General features: G+C 37.3%; 1 protein-coding gene and 1 pseudogene across 1 annotated transcript; both read left to right on the forward strand.

Moving 5' to 3' along the window:
- Positions 1–4,072: 4,072 nt before the first annotated feature.
- On the forward strand, positions 4,073–13,301 carry LOC117011686 (dynactin-associated protein-like). The gene is made up of 3 exons (XM_033087183.1): positions 4,073–4,202; positions 7,599–7,763; positions 12,852–13,301. Exons 1-3 carry the CDS (start codon positions 4,146–4,148, stop codon positions 13,299–13,301), a joined length of 672 nt encoding a protein of 223 aa, XP_032943074.1. The 5' UTR covers positions 4,073–4,145.
- A 672-nt stretch (positions 13,302–13,973) lies between these two features.
- Positions 13,974–14,678, forward strand: LOC117011846 (proteasome subunit alpha type-2-like; annotated as a pseudogene).
- Positions 14,679–23,114: the final 8,436 nt, after the last annotated feature.

Consider the following 23,114-nt stretch of genomic DNA (forward strand, 5'->3'; position numbering starts at 1 on the left):
GGGCACGTTGAATCCAGAACCTTAAGTAGGTGTACCCGTATCACTACATTTGGCCCAATCCAGTGTTATTATCCTCTCTCTCTGGAGCATCACCCTCAGAATATATTTGCACACACATTTCCTATCCTTCTGTCAATATTATTTGCTGTGTAATCTCACTCTCTGCGAATAGGTCACTGGAAAACAGCTTGACATATAAATAATAATACCTTCCGGTATTACATTTGAAGACACACAACAACCCAAAAGGTTAGCTCAACTCATTCACAACTGACATGATGTCACACCTGACATTGACATTACATGTGTTGTTTTTGAAAAGATTTTAAATTACTGGGGCAAATGCATACGCTAAAATGTTAATTGAAAAAGAAAATCCTGTATGTGCGTGTGTATGTAATATGATCAGAATTCAAAAGAACGTATGGCAAGAAGACAGTAGTTTCTAATTTCTGTAGCATGAAAACAGCCCCTTAGTTCTGAATCTCTCTACATTTATTTCTGAAATTCATACAAAGAAAAAAAACAGTAAACAAAACAAGAACTCCCACAAGAAACATCTATTGTGTAAATGCAGAAAACAAAGGAGCCTATAAACTCCAACTTACATGTAAGCAAAGTGAAGAAAGTTGGAATCAGCAGAATGTTTTTTGTACCATATATGCTAGAGAAGTTTTTTAAAAATTGACTAAAACTAAGTATTATGAAAAATGGGAATACTGTTATGGGAGTGAATAACCACACAACCTTGGAAACAATTTTGAGCATATATGGTGAAGTTGAAAAAAACACTTGATAATCCAGGAATTTCACTCTTAACTATACACCTAGAAACATTTTAATAAATGTTCCCAAAAAGGCGTATCTTAGGATGTTCATAACACCATTATTTATAATAGTGAAAATAATGGAACCAATCTCAATTTCTATCAATATGAGAATAAAGGAATAATTGTAATGTATTCAAACAATGAAACACTATAAAACAGGGACAATGAATAGAAGAATTACAGCTGTCAGGGTAGTTGAATTTTATAAATGTAATCTGAGCTCCCAGAAGCCTATATTGTGAGAAAAACAGTGTAAGAGAATAGGTTTCATATAAATTTTAAAACATGCAAACAATATTGTATATTTTTGAAATGTATTAAAATAAAAAAAATACATGGGAAATATAAACATCAAATTAAGGAGAGTCATTACCTCTGGTAGGAAGGTTGGGAGGGGTGGCTGTAATTATATATGCAACAAAAATTCATCTCTGTGATACCACAGAAAGATTTGTTTTGGTCTTTGTCTCCAGTTCCTGACACAGAGCTCCTACCTCCCTAGTGGTTTCCTGAGTGATAGAGGTGACGAGACTGTCTTTTGCTTTAATAAGTAGGCTGGTGGTAGGTCCCTACATGACTTCAGGATGGAGGCTGGTTATCAGAGAGACCAAACCGTGGTTAGACACCTGGAACTTTCAGCCCCACTCTGCAAACAGGAGAGATGAGGGGGCTGGAGATTGAGTTAATAGCCAATCACGCCTACGTGATGAAACCTCCATAAAACCTCCTCAACAATGGGGTTTAGAAAGCTGAGTTGGCACACATGTCCTACATGCTGGGAGAGTGGCACACCCCAGCTCCATGGGGACAGAAGCCCCTGCACTTGAGACATGTCTAGACCTCGCCCTATGTACCTCATCATCTGGCTGTTCATCTGTATCTTTTAGACCTCCTTTATAATAAATTGGTAAATGTAAGGTAGGTGTATTCCTGAGTTGTGTGAGCCATTCTAGCAAATCATCAAACCTGAGAAGGGGAACGTGTGATTTATAGCCAGTTGGTCAGAAGTACAGGTGGCATGGGACTTGAGATTGGTGTCTGAAGTCAGGACAGTTTTGTGGACCTGAGCCCCTTAACTGGTCTCAGTTTAACTGGGCTCTGGTGCTAACTCTGGGTAGACGGTGTCAGAATTGATTGAATTGTAGGACACCCAGTTGGTATCTGAAAAGCTGGAGAACTGGTTGATATGGAAAATACCCATGTATTTTGTTTCAGAAGTATTATGGGTAAAAGCAACCCTAAATCTCTTAAGCTGGGTAAGAATGGGACTTTGGCTATTCACCAGAGTATACTTTATACCTTTTGTATATTCAAAATATTACTTCAACCATTTTTTTTAAACAGTGTGGCTGGGGCATGGCATGTGATGTGTGAAATAATGCAGACTAAAGATTCAGAGGTGAGCAGAGGCCAGAAAGATGAGAGACTTGTCGGCCGTGGAAAGGATTTGGGATTTCACCCTAAGGGGAATGGGGAGATGTTTGGGGCTTTTGAGCGGGACGGTGGTATAAGCATTGACATTTTGCGCAGAGCATTCTGGCCACCTTGTGAAGAATGAAGTGGAAGGGGGCCCACGCGGAAATTGGGAGACCAGTTATGTGTGGTCTTTCTTAGGGGGGATGATGGGATCATTATTCATATTGCAGCATACAGTAAAGAGTAGGGGACATAAAAAAAAAGCAGCCAACATTTTGAATTATAGCATTATAACTGGAATTAATTCAGGGATAGTCATAAACTCTCCTTTTTTACTGACACTAATGGCTACAAAAGTAGTTATTCCAAGTATAATTTTCATTTCTTTTTTTTTACACAAAATACTACTGTTTTGTTCACTGTCAATTCACATTTTAAAGTTCACATCCTGACATTTCCCTATCCTCTTTGTCTATTCAATCTAATATCTCTTTATTTCCATTATAGTCTCACCCAGATTTCATCATTTCCCCCAATGTCTTACCTCTTCCTGCTTCTCTGTGTGTTTAAGCTGCCGTCTTTTGCAATTTCTCCTTCTCTCTATGCATCCAAGTGTGTGAGGACCTTTAAGATCTGAATCAGATGTTGCCTCTTGCAAACTGTGGCTGACTTCATCCCTCAAAGATTGCTGCTGTGGCTTTCCTGATATTTCAGATATTACCCCCGATGGGTTTATTCTCAGCTTCACTTCCCTACCCTGCCTGGCTGCCTTCTCCCCACCTCCACACGCTCCTCAAACCTGAATTCACTGCAGCCTTTCAGTTCTGCCTCAGTTGCCATCATTGTCCAAGATCCAAACCTGACTCAGATGGAAACTCTATGAGCTGCTTCAGACCCATATAGCGCCCATCTTGTACACCTCACCCTCCACCTCAAGTGAAGTTGATGAAATAAGCAAAGCCCCACCTTTGGTCTCTGGGGCTGCTGGGTCCTGCACTGTCCACTGTACCCTGAGCAGGGCTATGATGTCCCACTGCTGAGCACTTGAATCTCATTCTAATCCCAGGTTTAGGGTTGACCCCAGTGTCCATAGGGCCTCATTTCTGATAACCTAGTTATGGTTATAGACCTTACAAGCCCCAATTTCTGTCTTTGCCCTGCTTTGTAGACCGGAGGTTTTCTTCAATTTCCATTCTGAGTTCCCATGCTAATAACCAGTCGTTTTGCTGCAATTGCTTAATGAGACCTGGAGCCCTTACTCTTTCTGTGCCCATCCCTGCGGACTGTAGTCCCTTCAGTGAACCTCAGCACCCCCATCTAGGGCCCTGTTCTCCTCAAAGAGAGATACGGGATCTGCACGGCTGGTTGCCGATCCCCAGTCTGTGACCTTCTGAGATGCTGTGGGCTGACCATTTGGTACTTGGACAGAAGGTGCAGAGTCAGCATGGATAATGAGTCCTGTCTCCACCCTGGGTGTTGACAGGTCCTTGCTATTATATGGAGCCTGATTTCCAGCAGTCTCTGTCCTTGTGTGTAGGTCTAATTCCAAGTGACAGCACCACCCAGCCTCGTGGAAAGGATGAAAAGGAAGACTTATGTAAGCATTTCAGAGTTCCTTTCTGCCAGGGCCTGTTAAAGGGGCTCGTCACAATTCCGCTCAGCGGCAGTATAGGTTTTCTTGTGACTTTCTGTAAGTAACACCTCATTTCCTTCTTTAAGGTGGATCCCACTTTAGTGAGTAATTACTGATTATTTCGTTTTATCCACACCTGCACTGGTGCTTCAGAGCTCATTTTCTACCAGTCACTTAAATTATTTTTCCGGGTTGCAGATATAAAGTGCAACACGTGAACAGCAAAATCTTCTTGGAGTTAAGCTTGTAGAATTGCAAGCTCAAAAATGGACACGAAGCTTGGAAAATATGTAGTGAATGTTGAACACTCTGAAAACAAGCCAGTGAGTATTGTTGCTCTAGTTTAATACTTTGCCTATATTGCAGTCTTATTTTCAGCATTTGAAAGCAACCTAATCTCTTTACGACTATGTAGTTAATGACATAATTTTACATTCTTCTCTAAAAGGAACAGTAGCCATGCATTATTGTTTTTACTTCAACTTTTCATGCTATATTCTACTTACTGTATTATACCTTATATAGTTATTGATATAAAGCATTAGAAATATTTCTTTACCACATGAAGTATGAATAAATCCATTTCACTTTCTATATTTACCGTATTCATTCACAATATTTGGTTTAGTTTTCAAGTTATATTTTTATAATTTGTTTCTTAGATTATATATATAATTTCTAAACTTGTCAGAACTCAGATTTCTAAATGTACTGGAAATTCTGATATTAATCCTGGATATTGTCTTTAAGCCTAAAGAAAGAAACCCTCTAAAAATTCTTACTTTGTATAAGAATATAATCTTTTGTCTACTTAAAAATATTTCCTGCCAAGAATCAGGTCATCACTGTATAGTTATAGTTATATAGTTATGTATCTGGTTTTATGTTTGAACAACTAGTTTTTGATACTAGAACTAAGGATGAAATGTGTTAAAAAGTAAAATGGTAAGTTAAAATCCACTGCCTGAAGAATAAATGAAATATTTTGCCTTTGCAATTTGGAACTGTGGCAATCAGCCTGTATTACCGTGTTTCCCCGAAAATAAGACCTAGCTGGACCATCAGCTCTAATGTGTCTTATATTATAGTAAAATAAGACCGGTCTTCTATTAATTTTTGCTCCAAAAGATGCATTAGAGCTGATGGGCCAGCTAGATCTTATTTTTGGGGAAACACGGTAATTGCCTACAAAATATGCCAAAGAAGAATGTCCCATTGCTCAGTTAAGTGTTAGTTAAATAAAAGGATCCCATTGATGATTCCTGGTTCACAAAAGACAGTGGGGTTTGTCTGTTTGAGTCATTGAACAAAGGACCCTCCTCAAGATGTTCTCTTTGTCACTTCTGAGTTTGAGACACTAAAATTGGATCTTCAGGATGCCAGGACACGGAGACGGGAAAAAAATTCTCTCTAGCCAAGTATTCGCCATCTTTATAGTTTCTCTAGATAACAAGCTTGAAGACATTTGCAGATATTATCCTAAGTTGTTTTTACAGCATGCATCTGGATAACTGAATATTTCACTTTATTATGGACCTTTAGGGCATAGTTATAAAAATATTTTTATCTTAAGACCAAATTCAACAGTGAAATTTTAGAATTATTTGAAGATTATAAACAAAAAGAAAGTAAATTTTGGAGTTTTGTTTTTCTTTTGGGATATATGAGATCTTAAGTTAATCCTTCTAAAGTTAGGGGAAAATCCTATAGAACTTTCTTTGGCAACTACAGCTAATGAACTTGCCTAGGGGCGTTATTAGCTAAGGCTGAATATGGGATTAAACATTTTTCACAACTCTCCAACTATTCTAATTTTATGTAGAGACTCTGCCTGCGGTAAGAGTCAGAGACACCTAACAGTAAATGTTATTACTTGGGCTGCAATATTACTCAGAAGCTGAGCCTAGATCATACGTTCTCCACCCTTCGTGTACCACCCAGCATCTTCCTTCTTTGAAAGGGTTGGGATTCCAAAAGGGCCTAAGAAATTGTGGAGCACTGGCCTGGTGAGTGAGTTTTACTTTGTTTATAAAGTGCATTACAATATCATCAGCCGCACGCAAACTGGGTAATAACTAAAGCAACAGAATCAGCACTTAGTTAAATAAGCAAGGTTATTATTAAAGGTAAGTCCAACTTTGCTCACATTTACCTAGTGAATAACATGGGCTTCATTTAACCTAATTCAATAAAACATTTTTTTATATCTCTTTTGAATAACACTTATAAAAAAAATCTAACTTTACAAACTCTTTACTGATAAGAGTATTCCATCTTATCTATATTTAATAAAAATCAAATTTATTTTTTGTATTGCTAATGATAGTTCCTAATGGACCAATGACCACATACAATTCTAGTTTGAAACTTTTATGAAACTCAGTGGTTTCTATAGCTATTTAGTAATGGGTTATTAAATCAACATGATCAAAGACAACTAGTAGTCAGAGCAGCAGAAATAAATGAATACTAATACTAACAATAAAATAGTTAATGCTTATCTAGTGCACAGTCTATGCCAGACATTGCTCTAATCCGTTTACAGCTATTTACTGATAAATCTTCACAGCAAACCTATGAGTGGGTAGTTTCAGTGTCCTCCTTTTGGAGATGAGCTGACAAAGATGTCCTTAACTCACAGCCGAAAAGTAAACATTATCGTTCCATGAGTGGAAGAGCCCCAGACAATTCTACATTGTTTTTGAGATGTAACAAAACTTTTGACCAAGGTCCATAAATTTCTGGACCCATTCCTCTCTCGTTTTTACTTTCTCTTGTTCTTTCCCTTCTTTTAACACACCTCTTCCCCAAAATCCTTCCCAGCGAACTCACCCATGTTTGATCCTTATCACCCTTTTTCTCAACAACATTTTGCAATTATTGTGTTGTTAATTATGCACAAATCTGTTTTGCCTCCCTGTTGACTTAGCATACAAACTTTCTAAGAGTGGAGGCCTTTGCTATTGTTGTTGAGAATCGTGTTTACAATGCCCAAGAGAAACCCAGCAAAGATACATCACAAACTGGACACACGATTTGTCTTCTGTGCCCCAGTCATGGCTTGCAAGTTGCATTGCATAGATCATGGTATGGATTATGCAGAGTCTCTTTGTATGAGAACTTTTCATTGGTATAGTGTAGCGTAGTATACACTATATTAGTAGAGTACCATAGCTTAGTACAGCAATATAGTATATAGAGTATAGTGAAAGAAAAGTACTCTGACCTTACTGTGGAAGGACATCCAGTTCTTGCTATTGTGTCATTATGGAATAATAATAATAATAATAACTTCAACTGTTTTTGCTTCAATATTCTCATTTCCAAAATGATCTGAACAGGTTTTACCTGACAAGCTGCAAGGACACTTTCAGCTCTAACATTCTTTTCCTTATATGAATAGAAGCTTTCTAATATATGCTCCACCTACCGCAGCTTGCAACATGAAGGTATTTAACACATGCATGTAATATGATGGAGAAAATGAGATGATACACATTCCTGATCTGCAACATCAGTAACATAAAAATTAGTTAAAATGTGATATAGAATAATCTGTCTAGATTTTTTTATCTTCAGAGGATAAGAAAATATTTATTCCTTTTAAAAGTTTTGTCTTTATTCCTTTTAAAAATCATACTCTTGTTTGTTTTTGATAGAGTTTAATTTTAGAAATTCAACACCATGGCTTCCTATTCACGTAGGCTTTATCTCTATAGCCAACCATGCGTTCAGATGACCAAGAGGCTCACAGCTCTGCATGCTGGCATCCACCTTCAAAAAACATAACCAGTGATGTCTCTTCCAACTTAGGCGGGGTCTGTGTGAGCCCAGAAGTCCTTGCACACTCAGGATACAGACACAGAGAATTATCCCATACACAGGTAATGTTGGGATAGCAGCTTTTATGCAGGTTGGGGTGTGTTCTTTGTGGGGATGTATTTGTTCTCTTCTTTCCCAGGAAATGTATTTAATCATTTAATTCACCTACATTCATGTTAAGTATTTGCTGTATTCTCAGTATAATTATAAGACACTGTGAGGCAATTCACAAGAAGAAGAATATTTGGTAGTCTTTGATTTCAGAGAGCTAATGTTCTAGTTGGGGGATCAAATATTCACATAGATAGAGAACAGATATGAAAATAAGAGGAATAAATGTAAAGTACAAATGCAAGTTTGGGAAGGGGCAGGAGAGCAAATATGTTGGCAATGTAGGGTTTAATTCATTAGACTCCAATGGGAAACTGAGTCACGTTTAAAGCTTTAAGGGTCCCGCTGTATTGGTGATCACTTTGTTTTCTTTTCTTGCACCGTTTCAAACCTCTGAACCTGTGTGTGGCACTTTCTTTAGCTCTCTTGGTTCTGACCTCTGGTACACATGACCTTGATATAGGAATTTTCTTCTCTTCTCCAGATTTTCTCCACTAGCTTTGGAGACTAGACCCAGCTCTCCTTGGTTCCTAACCTTAACTGTTGGCTGGATTAACTTTACCTCAGGACTATCTCTCTACATTTTCAGCCCTAGAACAGGAACTTGACCTTGACTATAAATTACTTATTGTGCTTGGAAGTTTTGTTGGGTTCCCCTGACTCTGGAATTCCTATTCTCCGTTGGAATCTTGCTGCTGAGGTTCAGTAGAAAGAGTCTGAGCCTTGTTTCTTGATTCTGGATTTAAAAATATAAACTGTTTACACTGTTGCTGGGGCAACGTGAAAGATTGAATGAGTTCCATAGGGTGGAGTTAAAAAACGTTTCTTCTTATTTGCAGAGGTACAATAATTCATTTCAATCAGAGAGGTGAAAGAGGTCTTAGATGACATCTCATCTGGCAGTTCTTACTCCAAGCTTCATTTTAGAATCACCTGGGGATTGTTTATGAAGCACCAATGTCTGAGCCGCACCCCAGACCAAGAAAATCAGAAACTCTGGGGGTGAGCTCCACGCATCAATATTTTTTCAATGCTTCTGGTGCCTCTAATGTGCAACCCGTGATGAGGATGACTGATCTAGTCCCGTTTTATCATTTACCAATCAGGGAATATGGCCTGGGAAATCGAAGAGATTTGCCAGAACTCACATAGTTTTGTCTGAAGTGACCAAGACAGGAAAACTTAGGTGTCCTATCGTCTGGTTACGTGCACTTTATTTCACTAAGCTGCTCTTTTATAATTTCTATTAAAAGCAGTATTATAGACTTCTCCCAGATGTGCATAAACCTTTTCCCACTTTCTTTTCTTTAGACACCTTGGTAGTGCTTTCAGTCATGGTAAAGAAGGTATTTTCTTTTTTTTTTCCGAGAGCTAACTTGAACTTAGTGGCCCTAGTTTCTTGGCCTTGGTGACCTGTGCCTTCATTCTACTCCTGCCTTTTTAGGGCTTCCACCCTTTGCACGAGACCCTGGCCTTCCAACGAATACTGTGGCCCAATTTTGTAATATTTAAGATCTATTCTAGTCTGTCTGTAAGACATGAGTGTTGTGTCCCATTCCTTGAGGGTCTTGCTTCCATCCAGGTGATAATAAAATAATTGATCATGTTGGAGAATTGAAAATGGACATCCCTGACACTATGCCAGGCACTTACAAACATTGTCTTATTTTACCTTCTTGTCTTTCATTGTCCTAAAGAGGAATTGAAGCTTAGAAAGGTAACGTTGCCAAATGCTACACAGCTAATAAGTAGCAGAGCTAAAATTCAACTCCACATCTGTTGGACTCCAAAGTTCTTGCTCTTAATGCCTAGATGATTACTGAATCCAAAATAAAAATATTTTTGAGAACTAGTGACTTATGTATGTTATTTCCAGTCTTCCAACAATAATATAAGATAGATATTTTTAACCCTGTACCTCAAGATAAGGAGATTTGAGACTCAGAGAAGGTAAGAAATTGTGTGATTTCCTAGCTCTGAAATTTTAACACATCTCTCCAATTAAAAACACTCCACTCTTCCACTTTGCTTTGGTGTCTAAGAATATTAGCAATAAATATTTGCAAAAACACTTTAGAATTAACAAAGCAATTCAGTTTTGTTAGTTCTTAAGGTAATACTGTAAGTCACGAGCCATTTTGTCACCAATTCATAAAGGATGAAATAGGAACTCAGAGAAGTTAAGCAATTTGCTTAGGCAGAAAGTAGACCTTCCAACATAGGGTTTCTAATCCCAAATTCTATGGGTTTTTTTTCTCTTTCTTTTATACCATGCTAGTAAATAGACTAATCTAGGATAAGGATTAGTGAGAATGTAAGCAGGGCTTTGTCTTAGCTTGTTAAAGTCACATCACTGGAAAGCTTCTAGGGAGCTCTTTTCATTGTGTACTTCCAGGTAATACACCTGGGAAGGAGCCAGTGCACTCAGGTGGATTCTCTGGGTCCCTCTGTTCATACTAGGTCCTAGGCAGCTACCTACATGAGGAATGATAGGACTTTATAAAGGGTTATTTTCAGCAGTTGATTCATCCCCAAGCTATCAATATTACTTTCAAAACTGGGAATATTCTAAGAACAATTATGAAAAAACCTCATAGTATATGATTCCTCTCCTGATAAGACAATCACTAACCAATACTCAGGTATTGGTGTGAAAATAGATGCCTGAGGAGGTCATGCTGTATTGAAGGTGAATCGTGCGGCCTTCTGGGTGCTGGACTGATGGTGGCCAAGGCATTCCTGACCAACAGAATTCTTGACCAACTTTGTGCCAACGTCCCACTGTAGAAGTAAGCATGGTGCATTGAAGAAACTGAGTGGAGGCCAGTGTGGGCCAAGGCTATTGAACTAGTACAAGGCAGAGATAAAGGAAGCATGGGCTAGAGTGGTATCAACAGAGGCAGAGAAGTCAACATTAGGATATATTTAGCAGATAAAAACAGGGCTTGGTAATGGATTGGGAGATTTCAAGGATGATTCCTTTATTCCAGCTTTTGGAACTGAATGGAAAGGATGTTGGTACTATTTAATAAAATGTGTGAGCTGGCCAGAGTTCACTGGGAAGATCATGACTTTGGGTTTGGATACAGTGAGTTTGAGGCATTTTTGAGATCCAAGATGTGGTATCACAAAAGCATTTTAAGGTTAGATAGGAGATCTGGACTGCAGATAACTTGAAAGTCACTCTTGACGTGGATGGTAATAAAAATCATAGCTATAAATGAAAAAGACTAGGGAGAAAGCATGGTGATCAAATCTTGCCCACCACCGGTTTTGTAAATAAAGTTTTATTGCAATACAGTCATGTTCACTTGTTAACTTACTGTCTATGGCTGCTTTCACGCAATAGTTGCAAACTGGAGTAGTTGTGACAGAAACTGTAGGGCTCACAAAGCTGAAAACATTTACTATTTGACCCTTTATAGAAAAAGTTTGCGGATCCTAGACCAAGAGTGAAAAGAAACAAGGTCCTGAGAATGTCAATACATTCTAAAAGTGGATAGTGAGCCTTCAAAAGAAATTAAGAAGAGTCTGCGGTTTAGGAAGAAATAGATGAAAATGGAATATCACAGAAGCAAAGAGAAGAGATTGTTCAAAAGAAAGAAAGAGGCATTCCTCCAGGGGCAAACACTACTGAGGGTTTAAATAAGATGAGGGCTAAAATATGTCACTTATATCTTAATGAGTGAATGTCCCTGATGACTTTATTAAGAGGTGTTTCATGGCATGACAGAAGCAGAAGCCAGATGGGGTTGGATTGAAGAGTGTGTAAGCAGAGACATTGCATTTAGACAACTCTCAGGAAATTTCATTTTCCAAAGAAAGATAAGTAGCTAGAGGGGGACGTAGAATCAAAGGAGACTTTTTTGTTTAAGATAGCAATAGATTTGAGTGGGTTTAAATATTAAAAAGAAAAAGCCATTTAAGAGGAAAGTGGTTAAGTATTCGGTCTAAGAGAAAGGATAATCAAAAGAAAAATGTTGCTCAGAAAGGCAGAAGGGATGGCATCCAAAGGACAGATTGGCAGATCAGTTTCAGGCAGAAGACGGGCTAGCTCCTCTTGTGTCAGTCAGGGAAGGCAGAAAGGTAGAGTCCAGGTATGTTTCCATTTGCAGGTTTGGTACCTAGTGGGGGTTTGAAAGAGTTTCCGTCTGGTGGTTTCAAGTTTCCTAAGGAAGTAGGAAGGAGACGAAGTCTTTGATGGGAATAAGGAAGGACAATTTGTGTGTGAGGGTTGGTGTGTGGGTGTTACAGGTTTGAGGAGAAAGAAGAAGATTGATAAATATAATCAGAGAAATATAGTGGGATAGTAGAGCAGTACAAAAAATCCATTCACGCATGGTGATCATACATTTATACTGACTTTCATCAGTCCAGGTGCTTAACTTTCCCTAACAGTGTGGCTGCTCAAGGGCAAGTCTAGAGAAAGCGGATCATCGTTTATTTGCCAGTTGGAGGAAATGAGACGAGGGAACTACAAGAGACTTAAGGGAATTAGTAAGTGTTATTGAAATAATGGACCATAGAACAAAAGGTGGATAGGAGGGATATGAGTAAAACAAGGGCTGCTGGGCTAAATATTTTAATAAAACTAAAGAAAGGTTGTTATGGGAATAATTGAACACACAAGATGGAAGGAGATGAGATAGTGGTTAGAGCACAAGATTCTTGGGAAAGAGACTTTTGAAGTGGATCAGTTGGGGTAATGACAACATCTGGTGGAGGACCAGGTATATGACAGAGAATTTACCATTAAAGTGCTTTTCTGCTCACATGAAGAGATGAAAAAACTCCTATCCATCATTGGAAAATAGAATAAGAGAAGATGAGATATATTGGCAGATTTTGATTTCTTCTAAGGTTAGAAAAAGCATGCAATTACCTCCACCTGGATAAAAACTTGGACTTTAAGCCTAAGTTTCCTCAGAGACATATGGGGATTCAAATGATGTTAATGCACTAAGTTATAAATTACACAAGAGATGATAAGTCACAAGCATTTTTTTTTTCATTACTGATATTTTTATTGACACTCTTAGGTGAAAGGAAATTGCTGCAGTACCTGGTCTCTATGGAAAGTCTTTTTGGCTTGTCTCTTAGCCTGTGTGATAACAACAGTAATTGGAGTACTCATAATATGGCTGCTGAATGATAGAGGAAGTAACAACTCTTCCATTGTTATCATGCTTACCCCGAACAACGGAGAGCGTGCAGTTCAAGGTGGTGGAACAACCCCTACCGCTTCTCAGCCTACAGTGACCACCACGTTAACTGAATCCACAACTGTTGCAATATCCACTGAACCTCCCACCACAACGTCCACAACCATCACTTCAACTAAATCTACAGTCTCCACACCTTTAACTGAATTTACAACCACAACAGCCAGCGTGCCTCCTTCAAGTAAAACCACAGCTATTCCCACTTCCACAGGGCCTGCAACTGCTACAACTCCAACAACAGAAAATCCTAATCCAACGTTATTTTAACTGACAACCAAAACAATGACCACTTCCGCCATCTCTTTGAACGCACAGCTATATTCCCTTCAACTGAATCTATAACCATTACCACTTCCATTCAACCTACGACTATTGTCACTTCTACTTCGCCTACACTAACAATGGTCATCAGTCTTCTTTAACAATCTGTAATCCGCATCTACTCGTCTGAACCTGCAACTACACAAATGTCACCATTAGTGCTTTAGCTGATAGAAGTGCCATCAGTCATCAAAACGGTCTCTTCTATGGCAAGTTAGTCTTTAGTTATGATCACTACAAATTAACCTACGGCTATTCTCCCCCACTAGTTCTTCCCCACAACTTTAGCTACCTCTCCTATAATAGCTGAGTCTATATCTACTGCTATTACTATATTACACCTACAGCAGCTACCACAATGTCACTTGAAGAACAATAATTTAGACAATGAATAATGGAATAATTACTTGAATTTTCATTAAGTCAACACTGAGAACTTCTAAAAGTTTTTTTTAAAAACTGAACATTTAAGCTATAAAGAATCTGCTGTTGGTTCTATAGTTTCAAATAACATAATTTTGTATAGAAAAAGTAACACAATTTGTCCATTTAGGAATTTCTAAGAAGTTTTATATAAAATCTTATAATAAAATTAGCCATTTAGCCCTCCGGGTAAAGATGGTGGAGGATGGTTATACCTTTTCGCTGACTACATTCAGCCAGTCTGGTAGACTTGTCCAGATTGAATATGCTTTGGTTGCTGTAGCTGGAGGAGCCCCTTCAGTGGGAATTAAATCTTCAAATAGTGTGGTAGTAGCAACTGAGAGGGAACAGAAATTCATTCTGTATAATGAGCAAAATGTACACAAAGTGGAACAAATTACCAAACACATAGGCTTAGTGTGTAGTAGCATGGGCTCAGATTACACAGTGATTGTGCACAGAGCTGGAAAACCAGCTCAGCAGAACTATCTTATTTACCAAGAACCCATTTCCACAGCTCAGCTGGTGCAGAGAGTAGCTTCTATGATGCAAGAATATACCCAGTCAGGTGGTATTCGTCCATTTGGAGTTTCTTTACTAATTGATGGTTGGAAAGAGAAACGAGCATATTTATTTCAGTGAGATCTATCTGAAGATTACTTTGCTTGGAAAGCCACAGCAAAGGGAAAGAATTATGTGAATGGGAAAACTTTCCTTGAGAAAAGGCATAACAAAGATCTAGAACTCGAAGATGCCATTCATACAGCCATATTAACCCTAAAGCGAAGCTTTGAAGGGCAAATGACAGAAGATAACATAGAAGTTGGAATCTGCAATGAAGCTGGATTTAGGAGGCTTACTCCTACTGAAGTTAAGGATTACTTGGCTGCCATCACATAATAATGAAGTGACTGGAAAATCCAGAATTTCAGATATCTCTATCCTTAAACATGTCTAAAGTATGTTTTTTGTTTTGCAGACTTTTTGCATACTTATTTCTACATGATTTAATGGATCGATGTTTTTAAAATGACAGTTCTAAATCATAATAAACTGTTAAATCCCATTTCTAGCTTTTTAGGAGTTAGTAAAATTTGTTTTAAAAATTAGCCATTTAGATGTTAATATGTATTGTTTTCAGTTCAGAACACTGCATTCCTCTGTACACAAATTATACACATAATAAACAGAAATTTTATATGGATGAGATTTAAACAAATTTATGTAGAGAAAATTTTAGAATTTATAATTGTTTCCTTAAAAGTGAAGATATGTTTCTTCAATTTCTCTTTAGATTGCAATTACCTTTTAAGCAATCATATTCTACCTGCATTAATATTACTGAAAGTGCATTTGAATCTCTATTTTAAAATTACATAATTAATTTCCTGCAGTCTTGTAAGCCAATCAATTAAGTGACATGTCTTAAGTCCTAACTATGTGCTAAAAGTATGGAAGACACAGAAGAAGAAAATAGCAGTCAAATTAAGCAGTAAATTCATTAATTTAGACTGTTATTTTGAATTCTTAATAATTCTAGCAGATTTAAATTACCATTGATGATACCCCAGACTTACTAAATCAGGATCTTTGGATTTGAATTAATGAGCTATAATTTTAAAATCTTCACAGATGTTTGTAATATCCTGGAAGGTTTGAGAATCAGTGATTCAAAGGTCATAGCTTAAGAATGACAATAATTAGAGTGATATAAATTCTGATTTAAGCTATTAAAAATCAGAATCATGTTCTAGGTATGCAAGAAAAAGGATTATAGACCAGCTATGTACAAAAACTACTTAATTAACCAATTATACATGATCAAGAGGGAAATGTTTCATTTATGAAATAGTAAAAAAAAAATATTTTCAAGAAAAACTTTAAAATTAAAGCCTCTGGGCAAATTTTAAAGCACTTAAAATCTCTTAAAGTTGGACTTAAAAGGATACTCATTGTTAACTTTTACTAGTGGAGTTATTTTAATTAAATGTGCTTAGAAGTAATGACATTTTAGTAAATATATTAATTTAGATTTCTAATAATTTACATTGGCCTTCACTTTCCTCCTTGATGTTTTGATTAAGATTTTAATAAAACTAAATACTTTATGAGATATTTAAAACATCACTGATTAGACCAATTTCTGATTTCGAGCTGCCTCTTTCTAATTCTTTCACAGCTCTGCTAATCATCAGAAGGATAAATGATTGGAAGTTTACCTATACTTGTAAATAAATTCATGTACATTTTATTTTATAAAGAATGATAAAGTGTTCTCAGCCTGTAACATAAATGGTCCTTATAAAAATACATACTGAATAAATGAATAAATGATAGCTGACTTGTACTACGTATGTAAGATCTATGAGAATAGACCCTCAGTATTACCTATTATTATAGCCATCTGACATATAGTAGACCCAAATAAGTATTATTTCAAATTTCAAATATTTGTATTTAAAGGATAATTTTTAAGGCATGATTCAAATATTTAACTCTTAATGTTAGTATTAATAAAATACTTTAGCACACTTTTGTTTAGATTGAATTCTTTTAATTCTTTTAATCTTTCTTTTAAGACTTATTTTCCACGTTTTAATATGTACTTGATTATTTTATGGATGCTCACAGTTTCCATAAATTTGGAATTTCTAAGTTCTCGTAGAACTGCGTGAAGTCTTCAGGTACCGTGGATCATTGCGAGAGGAACTATTGTGATGGCAGGTAGGGGGACCACATTAATTTTTAATCAACTACTATATTCCCGGCAAAGATTATATAGGATTTTCATACATTTGATTCATATTTATGTTTCCCATAATGTTATTTTTACCATATGGTAAGTTTATAATCCACCATATACCGCCGTACCTCCCTTATTCAGAAAAATATCCACAACTACAGAATATTCTGTGTGTAGCACTTCCATTTGTTTTTCTTCTCAGCATTAATATATTTAACAAACATTATTTGGAAGTTTTCTCTCTACTTAACTATTTGGAAATGATCACCTTGGTTTATCATTTATCATTCCTAAAGTTATCTAAAGGGGAGGGTGCAGTAGGGGATGCATGACAGGGCCTCCGTCTTATGCAAGCAGGGGCAACATCAGTTTTATTCAGTTATAAGCCCCCTGATCATTTAGAAGATTTCATCCCATTTAAGTCTTAATTAAGATGGCTTAAATTTACTGATTTAAGATGATTTCTCAGCCGTTTGACTGAGAAGAAGCAGAATAATAATGCTCTCAAAACTTGACAACATAGGATTCTGTTTCGATCAGCACTTCTGTTCCCTCTTTAGGTAAAAGGTGGGGCCTCTTTCAGTGAAGCTAATGATATAATACAATTTATTTAGGGTTGTCATTACTTGAGTCATAGCAACTTCATCTATATCAGGACAAAAGGTTGCTCAGGAGCTACTTTCTTTCTCAAAGCTAATATTAAAAGCTGACTTTCAGAAAGTTGATGTTGAAAATGGTTTCAAGTAAAAATAAGAACCATCACTTACTGGGTCATGGCCAAGGCTGGCTGAAATTCAGATGCTTTGATACAGCTCAATGCAGCCAAGAGATTCTTTTCAACAGGCTCAGATTTCACCCCAGTAAAAACTATGACAACTCTTAAGACTTTGGGGGGATATAGTTTCATCAATTCACCATTGTGTTAGGATTAAGTGACTTTAAGAGGACCAAGGAAGTCCCTTGTGACTCTGATTTTCCTTTTGGGGAAACTAGATTTTTAAATAATTTACCTATCCCTGCAATAATAGCAGCATTGGAGCTTACCTCCGAGCTTCCATCACTTAAAGCCCTATCTATGCCTTTTAGAAAAATTTCCTCTTTGCTACCCTCATTTTCTTCAAGATTCATAAGATATTCTCCCAAGAGTTGTCTTCTGGAGTTACGATTCTTTGGAATTTGAGGGACAACCCATAATCTTTGGAGTAGGCTCAGGTACATTCTTTTCCTTGAGGAGAAACTAATTATAAAACTTAAAAAAAAAAAATCTTAAAGATAATTACACTCTCAGAAAATCACTGAGGTCTTTTTAATTACAGTACAAAACATATTAAGAAATACTATGAAGAAGCTGAATGATAATTCAGTAATCAAAAGTCTTCAGCATAAATAATTCAAAATAAAATAACAAATATCTTTTTTGCGCCCCTTAATGGCACTGGGAATAAAATGCACTCCGTTGTGCATTAAAATCAGTCCTTTCTCTCCACTTCCAGCCTGGGCTCCCTCTCTCTTCTTGCCCTTTCAACTCATTCTCCCTACCTGAAGTAGAAGAAGCTTTCAAATATACAAATTCTATTTTGTCGCTCTCATACTTAAGTGAATCCTGTGATTTCAAATAGCCTTCCGAATAAAATCTAGTTTCCTATGGGAGATCTGCCTCCTTCTTTCCTTCCTAGCCTGTCCCCAATTAATTTCCTATGGTTCCAGTCTCTTCCTAGGCTGCTGGCTTTTCCTGGAACTCTCACTCTTCTTTCTTTGCCTGGCTTACTTCTTACCCATCCCTTAAAACTCAGCTTAGTTGCTGAACCCTACAGAATGACTTTCCTAATATCACCAACTAGGTTTTGTGGTTTGGCACCATCCTTTGAGTGCTCAAGGAGGTAAGTAAATACCTTTAGTAAGTGTAAGCCACACTGTAGTATAATCACCTGCTGGAGTATCAGTCTCCCAATCTGGCTAAGCTCACTGACTTTATCTCTGAACCCACAGCACTTAACCTAGGTCTCTACTTGGCATAAAATTGAGGTCAATAGGTGTTGGTTGAATGAATGAATGAATGATTATTCTTTAGTAATGAACCAAGTTTTGTCAACTAAGTCACCTCTGGTGAAAGGTGTGCTAGACCAAAGTGTTAAGCAAGATAAATGTATTATGCCAAGTTGTCAAGTTAAAACAGAGCTCTTCATAGTCCAACTATTATAAACATGAACTGGAAGGTGAAGTCATCAGGGGATGATGTCCTGATTATAGGTTCTTTATCAGCTCACTGGGCAAAGTGTAGTGGAGAATGCAGGTCTTGAGCGGGATATCCAATTCAAAGAATAACTCAGATTTTGCAGACAAAGAGGTAAACAGTAATGTAACTTGCCTTGCAGAGTTTATTTATACGGTATACGTGGTAGAACTTTCCAAGCCAGCCTACTTCCAATTAGGAAGAGAGGATCTTCTTGCTCCATCTTTCTCCTCATTTTACCTAAGCTGGCTTCTCAGTTCACTCTGATCGTGTTTTTTTCCCAGCTTGGTAACTTATCCATGACTTCTCAAAGAAACTGTAATTTCTGCCTTAGTGAACATTTAAAACAAAACTAAAAGGAGAGAAATCGTGAATGGTGAACTTGATTGTCAGGGAACCTCTACTTTGCCACAACGCCAAAAATCTGTTAAATGAGGAAATGGGCCTAGATCATTTCTGTGGTCCCTTACATTTCGTGTTTCAGTTAAGAAAACAGTTGAGTAATTACATAAATCAAGACAATAGGTTTTAAGTAGGAGATGACAGAAAAGATAAAAGTTTCCTTTCTTTTTTTTTTCAGTAGGAGATAATTGACACCTTCACCCAAGCAATGTTTTGGAGTTAAAGTCTGGAACTTAAAGTGGTTTGGAAGGTTGCCAATAGAGTTTCCTAATAATTTATACAAAGGGGTTGGGACTTTTGTTAAAACAAATGGTCTATCTATTTCTTTTTGGATATTTTAATATGTTGATATTAATATACTGGTATGTTGAAATAAATTTTGTACTGGCTTTCAGAGTCTTGCTGGGAAGGCTCATAAAAACCAGTTATATATATCTTTTCAGCCAAATGGTAACATGGTTACATTATTGTTTTACAGAATGTATATGCTTCAAATGTCCTATCCTCAAAGGTGAAGACTTGAATATGCAATCATAATTATTGAACTGAATCCCCCTGAGGTAGATGTATCATAGTTAAACTTAGTGTTAATTCAGTCCAGCATTTCCAGAAATCTTCAACTATAAAGGGCAAATATTTCTAGAGCTGGGATTGTGAAATTGGTTGCCATGGAATAGAAGAAAAACACAAGACACATTCTACAGATGTTGAACAACTTCAAATTCAGTGAGTAGCAGAAATTGTATTTTGAATTCTTCCATTTAACTCATATTTGAGCTTTCTACCTGTCATGAAATATCTAATTTTCTATTGGCAAATTAATGTTTTGCAACAGTTTTTATTTCACATATGTTAAGATTAAAATAGGCACAATTTTATAGGGAGAGCCATTTCCATATACAGACCCCTCATTGTATAACTAAGTGGTAATCATTTAGATATTTGATTCAGTTGTTTTTCTATTTCAACCATTTGAGAAACCAACTTTTCTGCAGATACAGATTCAATGTCACTTTCCTACAATGTTAACAGTGCGAACACAGCCATATAGAAGATAGAATACATGATTTCAGAGAACAATTTCTAGACGGTTCTTTAGGACTTAGCTAAGTTTTTAGACCCCAGCCTCAAATTGAACATAGTTTTTGTAGCCTAAATAAAACACTTGTTAAACAATGGGTTTATTACCAGTTTATTACAAATAGTGCCACATGCAATATATACTCTAAAAGACCACTGCTTTTTCTAGGTTTTCCTCTGCAGAAGTAACAGAATGGATTTGTACTTGCAATTCCTACATAAATCACTTCGGAAAAATCCTGTAGTGGAGGTTGAAGTAGTCTTATTTTCCAAGAGCTGAAATAACATGATGTGAGAAAAGCAGTTCACTCAATGTCTTATCAGTGGAAGCTCCATAACCTTTCTTTCCCTTGACCTTTGTCTACAGGCCTGTTTATGAGAACTAGATTTCCAACAGGGCAGAGAGAATCTGCAAAACAGACAGGCTGAGACCGTCTGAGGGTTTTGTTTTGTTTTTAAATGAGATACTTATAATTTGTTTTTCAGATATTACACCCCTGGGCAAATTGAATAACTTCTAAAGATTGGGAATAAAATGAAATTTAGGGAGGCCAGCAATTGCGTTCACTGAGCATGTTGGGACTACAAACTGTTGCTCCTACGGTTCTAAAGCCCAGCTGTACAAATGTTTAATCCCCAGGGCTTAGTCTAGTGCCAAGCTCACAGTACATGGTTAAGAAATGTTTGCTGAAAGTGCTGAATGAGACTTGGCTTATTCTGTCAATGCCTCGCAATTTGGAACCCTGAGACATCAGGCCTTGGCTTGTGTTGTACCTAAACCGCTTTAACTAAAGTGTTCCTTGGAACAAAAAGATCTCCAAATTTTATCTGGCCTGTGACTCAAGTGGAAGGAAACCCTTCTCATCACCAATCCTTGACCTGACTTTTACCCCCATCTTGCTCTCTACTTCCTCTCTCCTAGCTCACCCTTCATTTCTTTCCCTTCTTCCTAAACTGTCCTGTCATGCCCTATGGAATCCCCATCACAAAGTAAACACACTCTCCTAACTTTTCAGTCTCTTTCAAGAGTGATCCTACCGTCTTTTTGCCTTGATGAATGCTGCCTTTTTCCATAGGATTGATGCTTCCCTTTGTCTTCATTATTCGGTACCATTTGTAGCACGTTTTGGGAAGTTAAGTGTTGCCGTGGAGGGTGCGGGGAAGGTGAACATGCTAATTTTCCATCATTGCCGGCAAACCACTACTTAAAACGTATTATTTGAGGCTCTTGCCATTTTGGCTATTCTACCACCTACCTTCCCTTGTGGCAGTCATTTTTCAGCTGTTGGTCACTCTCATTTGAAACCTGTTCAGGGGTGGCCGGTTATCTCAGTTGGTTAGAGCGGGGTGCTTATAACACCAAGGTTGCCGGTTCACTCCCCACATGGGCCACTGTGAGCTGTGCCCTCCTTAAAAATATAAATAAATAAATAAATAAATAAATAAATAAATAAATAAATAAATAAATAAATAACTTAAAAAAAAAAAAGAAAGAAAGAAACCCGTTCCGTCCTTTCCTGTGCTCAGTTCCGGCAGGCTCATAATTCTTGAACTGCTCTAATACCAGTGACCATGGCTTTATGTAGTTAGCGGCCATTCAGCCTCCACTAACCCATAGCCATGCCCTAAGCCCTGTCATCTGCAAGGACAACTCCCCACTAAAAGTTTCAACTTCAATTTCATACTCTGACCACAAACACCTCCTTTTCTGCATACGCCATTTTCTGATTTCCATTACACCTGTGCTCGGACTTGCTTGGGACCACGAATGCCCACGTTTCCCCGATGACTCATCTTCCTCTAGGTACCATCACTTCCCTGCCTGTCTATTTCAGACCAGCACCCTCACTTCAAGCATAACTGAATCCCTTCCTTTTCTTCCATTGTTCTCATAGAAAGCCACAGTTCCGGTTTGGTCAAACAATATATCTTCTCTCCTCCCCACAGTAAGTGTTCTTGGAGAAAAGCACATGACCAGGCGTATTATGGTTTTCAAGTTCATGAGATCCAGATCCACCCAGTGCGTGTTGAATTGTCTTTGGGATATGCAGGAGAAGGCATCTAGTGGGGATCAGATGTGCAGCCTTCAGAGAAAGGTCTGGGAAGGAGGTAATAGTTTGGAATTATGTTCTCCACTATATTTATTCTTCCACTGCTTTCCTCTCCTTAATGAACAGTACCACCTCTACTAGGTCTCCTGCCTGTTGTGCATCCCCTGTATCATGTTGTAAAGAAATATAAATGGCCAATAAGTATCCCATCCTAACATGTTCAGTTTCATTAATTACCAGGGAAATCCAGGTTAAAGTCACACTGAGATAGTTTATAGCCACTAGATTGGAAAATATTTTTTAAAAGTCTGAAAATCTCAAGCATTGAAAAGAATCTGGAAAAATGCTCACTCTCATACATAGTTTCTAGGAATGCAGACTAGTACAAATGCTCAGGAAAATTATTTGGCATTTTCCAGTAAATTTGAAATGTGCATGTCCTGTACTATAGCAACTCCATTCTGTCTGTCTGTCTGTCTGTCTGTCTGTCTGTATCTATCTATCTATCTATCTATCTATCTATCTATCTATCTGTCTATCTATCTGGTTGACCCTTGAACAATACAGATTAGAATTGCATGGGTCATTTATATGTGGATTTTTTTTAATAAATACTGTAAATCTATTTTCTCTTCCTTATGATTTTCTTAATAACATTTTCTTAAGCTTACTTCATTGTAAAAATACAGTATGTAAGACATGTAACATACAAAATATGTGTTAATTGACTGGCTTCTGGCCAACTGTGGGCTACTAGTAAAGTTTTTGGGGAGTCAAAAGTTATACTCAAATTTTTGAATGCATGTGGGGGGATTGACATCCCTAAC

The sequence above is a fragment of the Rhinolophus ferrumequinum genome, chromosome 19 (assembly GCF_004115265.2).
Source record: "Rhinolophus ferrumequinum isolate MPI-CBG mRhiFer1 chromosome 19, mRhiFer1_v1.p, whole genome shotgun sequence".
NCBI classification, from domain to species: Eukaryota; Metazoa; Chordata; class Mammalia; order Chiroptera; family Rhinolophidae; genus Rhinolophus; species Rhinolophus ferrumequinum.

What these genes read in the sequence shown, in the direction of transcription:
- LOC117011686 (XM_033087183.1), top strand. Translation starts at nt 4,146, where the DNA reads ATGGACACGAAGCTTGGAAAATATGTAGTGAATGTTGAACACTCTGAA. An exon ending in AACACTCTGAAAACAAGCCA is followed by an intron (nt 4,203 to 7,598) that starts GTGAGTATTGTT and finishes TTATCTCTATAG; the next exon opens with CCAACCATGCGTTCAGATGA. An exon ending in GAGAATTATCCCATACACAG is followed by an intron (nt 7,764 to 12,851) that starts GTAATGTTGGGA and finishes TGACACTCTTAG; the next exon opens with GTGAAAGGAAATTGCTGCAG.